The 12604-nt window shown below is 35.6% G+C and overlaps 1 protein-coding gene across 6 annotated transcripts in view; it reads right to left on the reverse strand.

Annotated features, from left to right (window-relative positions):
- RASAL2 (RAS protein activator like 2) overlaps window positions 1-12604 on the reverse strand; it is a 324900-nt gene that overhangs the window by 204096 nt on the left and 108200 nt on the right. The window contains exon 1 of one of the 6 annotated variants that reach the window (XM_077763309.1): window positions 4795-5253. The exons of the other annotated variants lie outside the window; for them this stretch is intronic. Coding sequence (XP_077619435.1) covers window positions 4795-5083 — 289 coding nt within the window. The 5' untranslated portion in view covers window positions 5084-5253. Of the gene's footprint in view, window positions 1-4794; window positions 5254-12604 lie in introns of those variants that run through there. 6 annotated transcript variants of the gene reach the window in all.

Raw genomic sequence — 12604 nt, forward strand, 5'->3', positions numbered from 1 at the left:
CAGCTCTATTTTCTTACCAAGAAAACAGAATTGGATAAGTTATGTCTACCACAACTAAAAAGACAGCCAGAATTTAACCCCAGATCTAACTCCAACATAAGGACTAAGCAGCAAATTATATTACTATCATCTACCTGTTTGGTACCTGAAAATAAAATTATAAATTTTAATTACTTGATTAAAATCCTTAGGGATTATTAAGACCTGTTTTAATGGCCTTCCTTATATTTTTGCCTGAAAAAATTTATACAATAATTTTTTTTACTTTTATAATTAGAGAAAAGTTTATTTCATTTTGTAGGAGAAAAAAACCTTATTGCTTATAGAAACAGAAAAAAATCTGTGAAATAAGAGAAATTCCAGGAATTTTAAAAAAATGTTTAGTTATTATTGAGAGAGAGAAAGAGAGAAAACACAAGCAGGGAAGGAGCACACAGAGAGGGAGACACAGAATCTGAAGCGAGCGCTAGGCTGTGAGCTGTCAGTACAGAGCCTGACATGGGGCTCAAACCCACAGACAGCAATATCATGACTTGAGCTGAAGTTGGACACCCAACCAACTGAGCAACCCATGTGCCCCAGGAAAATATTTTTAAACGGACATAAAGACACTCAGAAGATTTTAAACATATGCTAAAATCATGCAGAAAGGAATGATTTGGTACATATTAATAAGCAATATGCAAATATTAATACTGAAAATACAAATAGCTAAAATTACTAGCTAACTAATAGCAAATATTAACAGCTAATACTATAGGTGGGTAGGTGTTACACAGAATTGCTGAAATGCAGGGGCGCCTGGGTGGCTTAGTCGGTTAAGCGTCCGACTTTCGCAAAGGTCATGATCTCACGGTTTGTGGGTTCGAGCCCCGCGTCGGGCTCTGTGCTGACTGCCAGCTCAGAGCCTGGAGCCTGTTTCAGTCTGTGACTCCCTCTCTCTCTGACCCTCCCCTGCTCACGCTGTCTCTCTCTCTCCTAAAAATAAATAAAAAAAAAAAAAAGAATTGCTGAAATGCAGCAATCCTTAGGAGAAATGTCAGAAAGGGAACATATTTCTCTGTATTGTGCAAAGACACCTCTTTTAATTCATAAGTAAATAAAAGCTCCAATTGTAAGAACATGTGAAACAATGTATAAATTCTTATACTAATATACACCACTATATTAGATGTATATCTTATGAAAGTACAGTATTTTTAGTTTTTCTAATTTGGCTAATGATTCCCTAAAATAAGTGAAGAAGCTTTTAGTCACTTAATAAAATAATGTGCAATATTCTCAGCACTAAAAACAGGGTTTCAGGAACTCAATAAACTGCTTTAAAAATTGAATGAGCATATTAAAAGAAAATTATCTAGAAAGAAAAAAAAAGCCTTCTAATTCCCAAGTTAGGGGGTCTTTAAAAGTATAACAAACACTGGAAAGAGAGGATATTCTTATTACTATAACATCATATATAATGTCAGTTTAACCAGACATAAACTGTAACCAGAAAAAAGAACCACATGGGGTAAATTTAATTTCCTTTCCTATTTTTAAAAAAGCTTTCATTCTTATCTCTACCTACTGACAGAAGAAGAAAAAGAATTTAGGAATGAAATTGCCTCCCAGGAACTTAGAGTTTACATCCCATGTGCAATTACATAGTTTTCTCTAAGTTTCACATAGCTGGTAAGTGGCAACTACGTAGGCCCTATTGTAGTCTGTTGATTTGAGGTGCTGTAATGGGTTTATGGTTATTCCTCTCTTACTGGGTGTTTCAATTTACTTCCACTACTGCAAACATGTAGACTCCATTCTTAGACATGGATCAAAGCAGTTGGAATTATAAAAAGTACAAGTTACGTTTTTTCTATATTGTATCATTTGACCTACATATTATCTGACCTACATCAGATGAAGGAATATTTATTGCACAACTGGAGGGTTGAGCATGGACTATCACTGAAGCCTTTCAGCTTCTCCCTTCTTAATTGGTTGGAGACCCTGAGAATGATATATTTCACTGCTTTAAGCGTGAGGGTAATTATAGTCAGCTATGACACAAAAAGTTATTCCTTGTTTATGCTCAGAACATACACATGCTCACAACAAGTTTGGGTGCATGGAATTTAAGACTGAACATTGTAATTTACTTACATTTGTTAATTATAACACTCAACAATCAGGTATCCTCTTTCTCCTATTTTTTTTTTTTAAATTTAAATGTTTATTTATTTTTGAGAGAGTGAGACAGAGAGAGGGAGACACAGAATCCAAAGCAGGCTCCAGGCTCTGAGCTATCAGCACAGAGCCCAATGCGGGTCTCGAACCCTGAACTGTGAGATGATGACCTCAGCCAAAGTCAGACACTCAATCGACTGAGGTACCCAGGTGCCCCCTCCTCCCTATTTTTTTTTTTTAAACTATACCCATGTAAGTTCACTTTCTTAAGCGAAACAAGATTTAATATATACTGAACAAATGCTATGTGCCAAATGCTTTAAATACATTTAAATGTTTTAAATACATAGTACATTACTTAATGCCTCTCATATCTTGCAGTTCATATTGAATAAGAAAAGTAACAAACACTAATGAGTTTCAAATTAGAAATACATTTATTTTCTTAACACAGTCTTAAAGATATCTACGGTTTAATATTCCACACCTTGCTACAATACTACAATAGCAACTCTGATGAGAAAACTTTTTATTTATATGTCATCTGTAAATAAATACAATTTGAAAATGCTATGTATGTTCTTTATCACTTGTGAGGAAAGAATTAGCATTCCACAAAAGTGTAAAGAGAGATTCAGTGAATAAATTTCACAGAAGATAACTGGCATAGATGCAAGTAGGTCTCCTGGGCCAATCATGTTCTTTCCCTTGTGAGGAATAAGTAATGCAGGAAGTTTCAAGACTATAGAAGGTTAGAACACCACTGACATACACCCTATGCTGGGTAGAAGCTGTGGCCACAGAGAAAAGGAGATCTCTAGATAAGAACGGGCAACAATCTTTGTATTAAATACCACATTTAAGTTTCAAGAGCTTGAATCTTCACTGGTGAGGTAAATTTTAATAAAAATTGCTTATCTGACCGGAAAGAATACTATGTATTGTTCTTTAATTATTGGACTTGAAATCCTTTATAACAGCACCTTAAACTCTGTTTATGCATAATCATTCTATGATTATAAGTGATAATATTAGGAAATATATTAGGAATATAATACAAAATATTTTGTATCTCCTTAAGTAAACCATAAATGTATAAAAAGTAGGGACAGTCTTTGAGCACATCACACATAGTAGGCAGTCAATGGCTTGGCAAATTTACTAGAAACTGAAAGTTAACTACGAAAGCCCAAAATCTTTATGAAGACAAAAAAACAAACAAACAACCCAAACCCACAAAACCCTATAGCATCCTTTTATCAACTGCACACATATTAACCCTTGAAAAGTACCTATTGTAAGAATTTATTTCGAACTCTTAATTCCCTTTGACACTCCTTTACATCATCCTGTTATCACCTAACAAGGAAACACACATACTGGCATCCAAGGAAACCCAACAATCTAGTCTTTCAAAAATTTTAATGGAATGTTAATATGTACAGCAAAAAGGTTTTAATCTTGGTAATTATTTATAAGCCAAGGGTAAAAAGAAAACAGATAAACTTAATAGTATCATTAAAACTCACTAAGCAAAGGAAAATCTAGGGAGGACAAGGTTTGGGAGGAATAATGAATTATTGTCACACCTATATTTGGAAAATTACTTAATTTTATGCAATTACTTAATTGCTTTCTTCATCTTCATTTTAAAAGAAATTAAACTGTACTCAAACAACAATATTCTTCAACAACCCCCTTAATTTCCTAGAGTTAAAATTTTCATGATATGGTCAACCTTACAGTAAAGATAAGCTAAAGTTTTCTAATAGTAAGAGCTTGTCCAAAAGTGGCTTTAAGTGGATGGAGATACTATCAGAGTTTCAGTGCTGAGGTTTCCAAAAACAACAAACAAATATGGGTTGTAACACATAACTGAAATAGTTCAGCAGGTAAGGTCTATCATTTTCAAGGCAATCAGATAAAACTTTGAGTTCTTTTCTTGAATTTAACAATGCTACCATCAAAAGAAAACATTTTTAACTTTAAACAAGTCCTAAATGAGATTTAAAAAAAACTGATGGTTCTTTTGTCTGAAATAAACCAAACACAAACTTCTACACTGTCATCTGAACAAGTTCAAGATCTGCATCTCTTGCTTCCATATTCAAATTATGTATTTTCATGACAAAAGCAAATCAAAATTCCAACCTATTAAAAGCTATGAATACAGTTCTGCTCTAAATAGTTCCAATAATATTTGTTAGTTTTTATGAAGGGATTAATAACAGAAATTCTGTTTCTCAACTTTCTCATGAGGAAATTATTTGATTACTTCTCCTCTAAATCGCATTTAACTTGCAAAAGTAGATCAATGGAGATTTTTAAAAAGGGTTACAAAAAACCCCAAAACAAAAACCTTTTATACAGACTCCACAGTGGAATTCACAAGTAGAACATAAAAAAATTCCTTAATTTAACCAAATCCATTGTTACTATTACTTACTATCACTGATTGAAAAAGGATTTCTGTAGTAGTGTTTATCACTTTTAAAAATTATACTAATTTGCTTTATAATGAGCATATAGAATGGTTTATCTTATTATAAAATACAAGTAATTAAAATTTCAATAGTAATTAAAATTGAGCCATCCCTTCCTTTTCAACCCTTATTCATCACAATATACCTTCTCTTACTGGCTCATTGGTTGTTTCTCCTCTTAAACTCAGCATCCTGGAGAAGCCATTGGAAAGAGTAGAAAAAATGCCACGGATGAAATATCCCTGCTGCTCAGACTCCTCTGACCTCACTGAAGTCGGCCACGGTCTAACAAATCTGATACTGCAGCGGGGTTCTGGCTCTGAAATAGATCTGGTGAATGGGACCCGAAGTGACCGGGTGTTGGCCAGGTTCAGCTTCTCTGTTGATGTTCCAAGGTCCTCATTAGCTGAGGAAGAAGCATTATTACCAACCATCTTTGGCACGACCTTTTGCTGTGGTTCCTCCAAGTCTCCTTTATTAGTGTGCCATCTCTCCCTTTTGCCCCCTTTCCACCTAAAGCTGGGATGTGTTTGCCACCGATAAGCACCCAGTGGCTTTCCTGGGTTGGAAACAGCATGTTCATTTTTCTTCCTCTTGCTTTTCACTGGACCACGCCAAGAATAATTCTTTAAGCTTGTTCCTATCTCTGAATTTGCATAAGCAGGTTCTGACAAAGATCTTCGATAGCCTGGAGGACAAGGTGATGTTTGTTTCTTAAAGATGCTCATCTTCCACGACTCCATTTTTAAACAACTTCTCTAAACTTCAAGTTTCCTCCACTCTGCAGTCTTGCAGTTGAACCACACTTGTCCGTGCAGTCCAAAATATTCAACTGCTTAAGCAGCTTTCTTTGTGTGGCTTTGAACCACAGCAGATGTTGCTGCTTAAGAGCTGGTGTCATGTTATTACCCCATTTTCCCAGATCTCCGAAATTTCTGCAGCACCCAAAAGTCTCTTGCCTGAAGCAAATTATCTTCAGAGTGAAGCAAAAGTAAAGATTTCCAGAAGATCATCTCGCTTGCTGCAGTAGGTTACATTTCTGGACTAAGTTTTCAGGAAATGGTTTTAAAGAAAATAAGAAGTGAAATAAGAGTGACAAAAAACCCACAAACACCTTTCTGGGCCAATAGCAGTTAAGTGTTCATCATGCAAATGACAGTGGGTTAAAAAGAGATTGTGAAAGTACTCAAACTGACATCCACACTGCATGGAAGAACAAAGAAAACTTGCCTAAAAGCCTGCCCTTTAAGTGGCAATTCTTCAGAATAGGTTTTAAAGTCTGTATTTCAGAAATTTAATTTCAAGAAAATCACTGCTATTTATACCACATCTTCTCTCAAAATTAATATTCATTTTCAACCAAAAGGTAGAGTCATGTACTGTTTTGCCCAGGGAGGCACTACAAGAAGGAAGAAATGAACAAAAAAGTGCCAAAATTTAAAGCCATTTTAAATATAAATAAATAAACCAACTTGACAATAAACTATTTGTAAAAAAAAAAAATAAACACANGGGAGAATTTTAAAACCATAAATGAACAGAAACAAGAACAGGGATAGAGGATATTTGCTATGAAGGAAAAGCGAAGTCTTGAGGCAATATCTTGTGGGAACTGGAACAGAGAACACACATACTTAAATGATTTCTAGAAGGGGAAAGTTTGCTTTGTAAATTTAATTGAGATAAATTGTCCAGAAAAAATATTCCATATCTGTTTAAACAAAGAAATTCCATTGCTCTTCTCTGTGCTGCTTACAACTCTAAAAAAAAGAGCTGACTATTTAAAATTTTGTTAAAGCAAGTACCTTATAGTGAACCGAGATCACGAATGCCAAGTTTTGGGCTGGTTAATTTTTTTTTCAAATGTCTGCTCCTGAAAATAGGGGTTTCAAATGGAAAGCCTGGCAGACTTTAGACCAGCAATAAAAGAGATATAACAGGGGCGCCTGGGTGGCTCAGTCGGGTAAGCGTCCAACTTCGGCTCAGGTCATGATCTCACGGTTCATGGGTTCGAGCCCAACGTCGGGCTCTGTGCTGACAACCAGCTCAGAGCCTGGAGCCCGTTTCGGATTCTGTGACTCCCTCTCTCTCTGACCCTCCCCTGCTCACGCTGTCTCTATCTCTCTCTCAAAAATAAATTTAAAAACATTAAAAATTAAAAAATAAAGATACAACATGGCACTCAAATCACTTTGCAAGTTGTAGAATAAATAATTTCATCTGGAAAACTAAACAACTATTCATGTAGTTGTAGAGCCTGCACAATGAAAAACAGTTCTCACACTGTCTCATTACTGTAGAAATAGTAAATTTAGTATCATATCTATTCTTTAACTTTTTTAAATTAATTTTTGACAGAGTGAGACAGAGCATGAGTGTGGGAGGGGCAGAGAGAGAGGGAGACACAGAAATCTGAAACAGGCTCCAGGCTCCGAGCTGGCTCTCAGCACAGAGCGCAACAGGGGTCTTAAACCCACGAAACCGTGAGATCACGACCTGAGCCAAAGTCGGACGCTCAACCGACTGAGTCACCCAGGCTTATTTTTTAAGTTAATTTATTTCGAGAGACAGTGAGCATGAGTGGGAGAGAGAGAATCCTAAGCAGCATGAAGCCCAATGTGGAGCTCGAACTCACAAACCGTGAGGTTTAACCTGAACCAAAACCAAAAGCCAGACACTGAGCCACCCAGGTGTCCTATACCCTATCTATTCTTTTAAACATATTAAAATGTTCTAGGGGCACCTAGGTGGCTCAGTCGGTTGAGCATCTGATTCTTGATTTCAGCTCAGGTCATGATCTCACGATTTTGTGGGTTCAAGCCCCACATCAGCCTCTGCACTGACAGTGTGGATGGAGGCTTCTTGGGATTCACTCTCTCCCTCTCTCTCTTTCTGCCAATCCCCCACTCACACTGTCTTTGTCTCTCTCAAATAAATAAACTTTAAAAAATAAAAATATTAGGGGCGCCTGGGTGGCTTAGTCGGTTAAGCGTCCGACTTTCGCTTAGGTCATGATCTCACAGTTCGTGGGTTCGAGCCCCGCGTCGGGCTCTGTGCTGACTGCCAGCTCAGAGCCTGGAGCCTGTTTCAGTCTGTGACTCCCTCTCTCTCTGACCCTCCCCTGCTCACGCTGTCTCTCTCTCTCTCTCTCCTAGAAATAAATAAAAACATTAAAAATAAATAAATAAATAAATAAAAATATTAAAATGTCCTAGTTATTTCTATTATCATAAAGCAATAATCTCATTTTTGTTTATGTAGTCTCTAAATTTATACATTTTTATACTAAAGAAATAATGAAGTACTTGGCTTTCCCAAAAGCATAACACATCAAAGTGTCTTACAACCATAAAATTTTCCTGTTTGAAAAAAAAAACAGAAATCTGACCTTGCATAGAGAAAAATAATAAACATTAAGTTCTAATCGCTATTTATAGCATATCACACCATCTACAAAAATTAATCTGTGATGGAAATAAACCTAAATGTAAAACATAAAGCTTTAAAGTTTATAAAATAAACCACAGGAGAATATATTTGCAAACTGAGTGTGGACAAAGATTTTTTAGAACACAAAATGCAATAATAGGAAAATATTAATAAATATAAATTCATGAAAATCAAAAGCTTCTGTTCAATAAAAGATGTATTAAGAACATCAATAAGCAAGTCAAAAAATGAGAGAATATATTCACAATACAAACCACAACTAATGAGTAAAAAGAAAACCTAATATTTAAAAATAGGCCAAAACAGTCAGACAAACGCTTCACAAAGAAAACTGTGTGGAAAAAAAGAAAAAGAAAACTGCGTGAATGGTCAATAAGCACATAAAAAAGTACTCAATCTCATCAGGGATTAGACAAATACGAATTAAAGCTATAATGAGAGATCACTCACATCCAAAAGAATGGCTATCATTTAAAAAGTTAATAACACCGGTGTTGGTGAGGATGTGGAACAACCAGAAATCTCATAAGTGGTGATGGGAACATAAAATGGTAAAATTACTATGAGGCAAATTTGAAATTTTCTTTACAAAGATAAACATGTATCAACCCTATGATGCAGTGGTTCCACTCATAGGCATTTACTCAAGAGAAATGAAAATATACACCCTTGTACTTGAATATTCATAGTAGCTTTATTTAGAACAGCCACAAACTGGAAATGACCCAAATGCCCATCACAGTATAATGGATAAACAAACTGTGGTATTTTCATACAATGATGTACTACTCAACCAGAAAAAGAATGATTAATTTTAAAAAATGTGGATGAATATCCCAGATACTAAGCCAACAAAAGGAACTGGACACAAGAAAGTACATACTATATGACTCCATTTCTATGGAGTTCTAAAAAAGGATTAACTAATCTATAATGTAAAAAAAAAGTCTGAAAAGTAGTTGTCAGTGGTGAAGGACACTATTAACAGGAAAGGGGCACCAGAAAGCTTTCTGGGGTGACAGAAAATTTCAAAGTCTTGACAGAGATAGGAGTATGGGTTTATGTATTTGTCAAAACCCACCCAAGTGTTCATTTAAGATTTATGTATTTTTCCATAATTAAATTTTACCTTAAAAAATTGTAAGCAATATCAAACTCTAGTTAGTAGGTTTGCTTAGCCAGTGTTATGAGTTAGCAATTCTGAAACTATTTTATGGGTATGTTAGGCTTGAGGAAAGAAGTAAATACATCGAAGAGAATGAATGGATGAATGAATGCATGCATACATACATACATATATACATACAAATACTGGAACATTATGTGCCTCCTGATATGTTGATCTGTGAAGGATACATACTTGTGTATTATTATTCTTGCAAAAATACATAACCTAAATCCAACCTAATCACAAGCAATATCACATAAATTCAAATAAAAAATCTACAAAATACCTTTTTTTCAGTTTCAGCCACATTTTATTTCTCACAAACCAAAAAGGGATCTGAAGCAAGTTATGCCATTCATTAAGATCTGCACAGGTGGGTGATAAAATAGTCTGCTTCAAAAATGTCAAGGTTAAGAAAATTTTTTTAAAAAGCTATGAAACTGCTATAATTTAAAGGAGACTAAAGAAAGACAACTAAAAGCAATGCATGATTCTGGACTGGATCCTGAACTGGGGAAAATTGAGACAACTGGACATTATTGAGACAACTGAGGAAAACAGACTACGGATTATGGATTAGATAATAGAATCTTATCAACATTCAATTCCCTGATTTTGATAAGTTTATATGATTACAAAAGAGAATGTTCTTATTCTTAGAAAATTCACACAGAAGTATTTAGGGACATAGGGGAGGGGCGTGATGTTTCCAAATTACTCTCAAATGATTCAAGGAAAAAAACTATATGCATAGAAAAGTAGATACATTATGATAAACCAAATGGCAAAGTATACACAATTATTGAATCTAGGTTAAGGATATATGGGAGTTTCTTGCATTCTAGCAAATTTTCTATAGGTTTGAAATTACATCAAAATAAAACATTAAACAAGTAAAATTTGGGGTGCCTGAGTGGCTCGGTCGGTTAAGCATCCGACTGTTTGTTTTGGCTCAGGTCATGATCTCACAGTTTATGAGTTTGAGCCCTACACTGGGCTCTACGCTGACAGTGCGGACCCTGCTTTGGATTCTTTCCCTCCCTCTCTCTCTGCCCCTCCCCTACTCACTCTCTCTGTCTCTCTCTCGAAAATAAACTTAAAAAAAATAAACAAGCAAAAGTTTTAAAATTTAACAACTGTTTACTTTCAGCCTATAATACAGATAATTTCATTATTACTACTTTAATGGTTCTGTTTCAGAGTATCTTTTGACTAGTATAAAGAAATATCTAGTTCCACAGGTTTATGGGAGAGGGAAGTTGATCAAGATCAGCCCCTATTTAAATACTTCAATGGAAAATTAAATTCAGACTATAATTTTGAGAAAAGTTGCACAGGAGAACTTGTCCTCTGTAATTAACCTTGTGAAATTCAGAGACTCAATGTTAAATGAGAAAATTCTTTTATACACTAAATAAGCAAGGTAAAAATAATTATCATAGTTCCTAACCTCTTCAACTTAATCCTTCTAAGGAAGTACCACAATTCTTCTCACCATAAACTTCCCCATTCAAGGAATATGGAAGTGGAAAATATTAAATAACACAGGAAAAGATTCAGGAGAAATCAGAAAGCAAAAGAGCAACAGACTGAGGAAGTGACAGTCTCTAAGAAGAACAGTTCAAGAAATAAAGACGACTCATCGCTCTCACAGCTGCTGAAGATTCAGTCAAAAAAAATGCTTCAATTATCTTTTATCATTATGAAAGCCTAACATTATTTGTTAGTTTTTTCTCAAAGTTTTATCTTTCATCTGAATGTAAGACAATAAGTTGCCTCTCCACATTTTCTGAATTTTCTCAAAATATATATAAATTAATTCTGGAATTTTTAAGAAAATATTTACAAGATTTATAGTCTCTTAAAATTAGAAACAATGATTCTAGTACCACTGAATTACCACATCATAAATCCTACTATAAAAATTGGCTGCTGATTGATAGGTCAGTAAAAGAATGTTTCTGCCACCTCAAGTTTCAATTAACTACTTTGAATGTCCTACTCTTGATTTCCGCTCGGGTCATGGGATCGAGCTCCATATTGGGCTCCATGCAGAGCCTGCTTAAGATTCTCTCTCTACAGGTGCCTGAGTAGTTCAGTCGATTAGGCAACTGACTATTAATTTTGGCTCAGGTCACCATCCCATAGTTGTGAGTTCGAGTCCTGCACTGGGCTCTATGCTGACAGCATGGAGCCCACTTCGGATTTTGTCTTCCTCTCTGCCCCTCCCCCGCTTGCTTTCTAGCTCTCTCTCAAAATAAATAAAAATAAACGTAAAAAAAGATGCTCTCTCTCATAAACAAACTTTAAAAAAAATTAGGGATGCCTGGGTAGCTCAGTCAGTTAAGTGTCGGACTCTTGGTTTTGACTCAGAACATGATCTCACTGTCTGTGAGTTCGAGCCCCACAATGGGCTCCAGGCTCACAGTAGAGACTCCTTGGGATTCTCTTTCTCTCCCTCTCTCTCTCTCACACACACACACACAAAATAAATAAACTTAAAAAGATTCACTCTTTCTCTGTCCCTCTTTCCTGCTCATGTGCTCTCTCTCCTCTCCCTAAAATAAGATAAAAAGAAAAATTTCCACAATGATAATTTGTAATATTTAAAGCACAGCCTTAAGAACCATTCTGGTTGCTAAATCAAAAGAAACATCTGAATTCCCTAAATAAGTATGCAAGTACTTACATCTGCACAGAGTAAGAGTTCACACTATAATTGCACACCTACCATATATCAGGCTCTGTACTAGGACTACAGGAACAAAAAAGAACAGGACAGATACGGTTGCTTCCCTCTTGGAACTGCCATTTGCTCAGGAAAGGCTTACATAAGGAAGGGAAAAGTACACAAGGTGTTAGAGAAGTTAGTAAGAGGATTTTTACCAAGTCTAAGGCACAAGATAGAACCAACTTCTTTTGAGTTTCTCTTGATCTTGAGATGCTGCTATTACATTCAATTCTGCTATAATGTGACATGCATTCCTAAAAATAACCACACGATAAAAAATTGTACAGTAAAACTACAGGGCATTTATGGGGAAGATGGGGCTGGGAAGCCACCCTCAGGAACTGCAACAATGACACGTAACAAAGATAGGAAGCTAATAAAAACTATAAACCACTTTATACATTTAAGTGGTTAAGAAACACCTCAATGCTAAAATAAATAAGGCAGTTACTTTGGAAAAAAAAAAAATGAAGTTTGCCTGTGGGAGTGGGCGTCAGAAGGATGCAGCCTCTGCTCTTCCATGAAGTAGAGAAAGGAGCGTTATCTAAAATCTGAAAGAGAGCTGGGGCACCCCGGGGTGGGGGGGTGGGGGGGATGGATGTGGCT

This window comes from Crocuta crocuta, unplaced genomic scaffold, assembly GCF_008692635.1.
Source record: "Crocuta crocuta isolate KB4526 unplaced genomic scaffold, BGI_CrCroc_1.0 scaffold3, whole genome shotgun sequence".
Taxonomy (NCBI): Eukaryota; Metazoa; Chordata; class Mammalia; order Carnivora; family Hyaenidae; genus Crocuta; species Crocuta crocuta.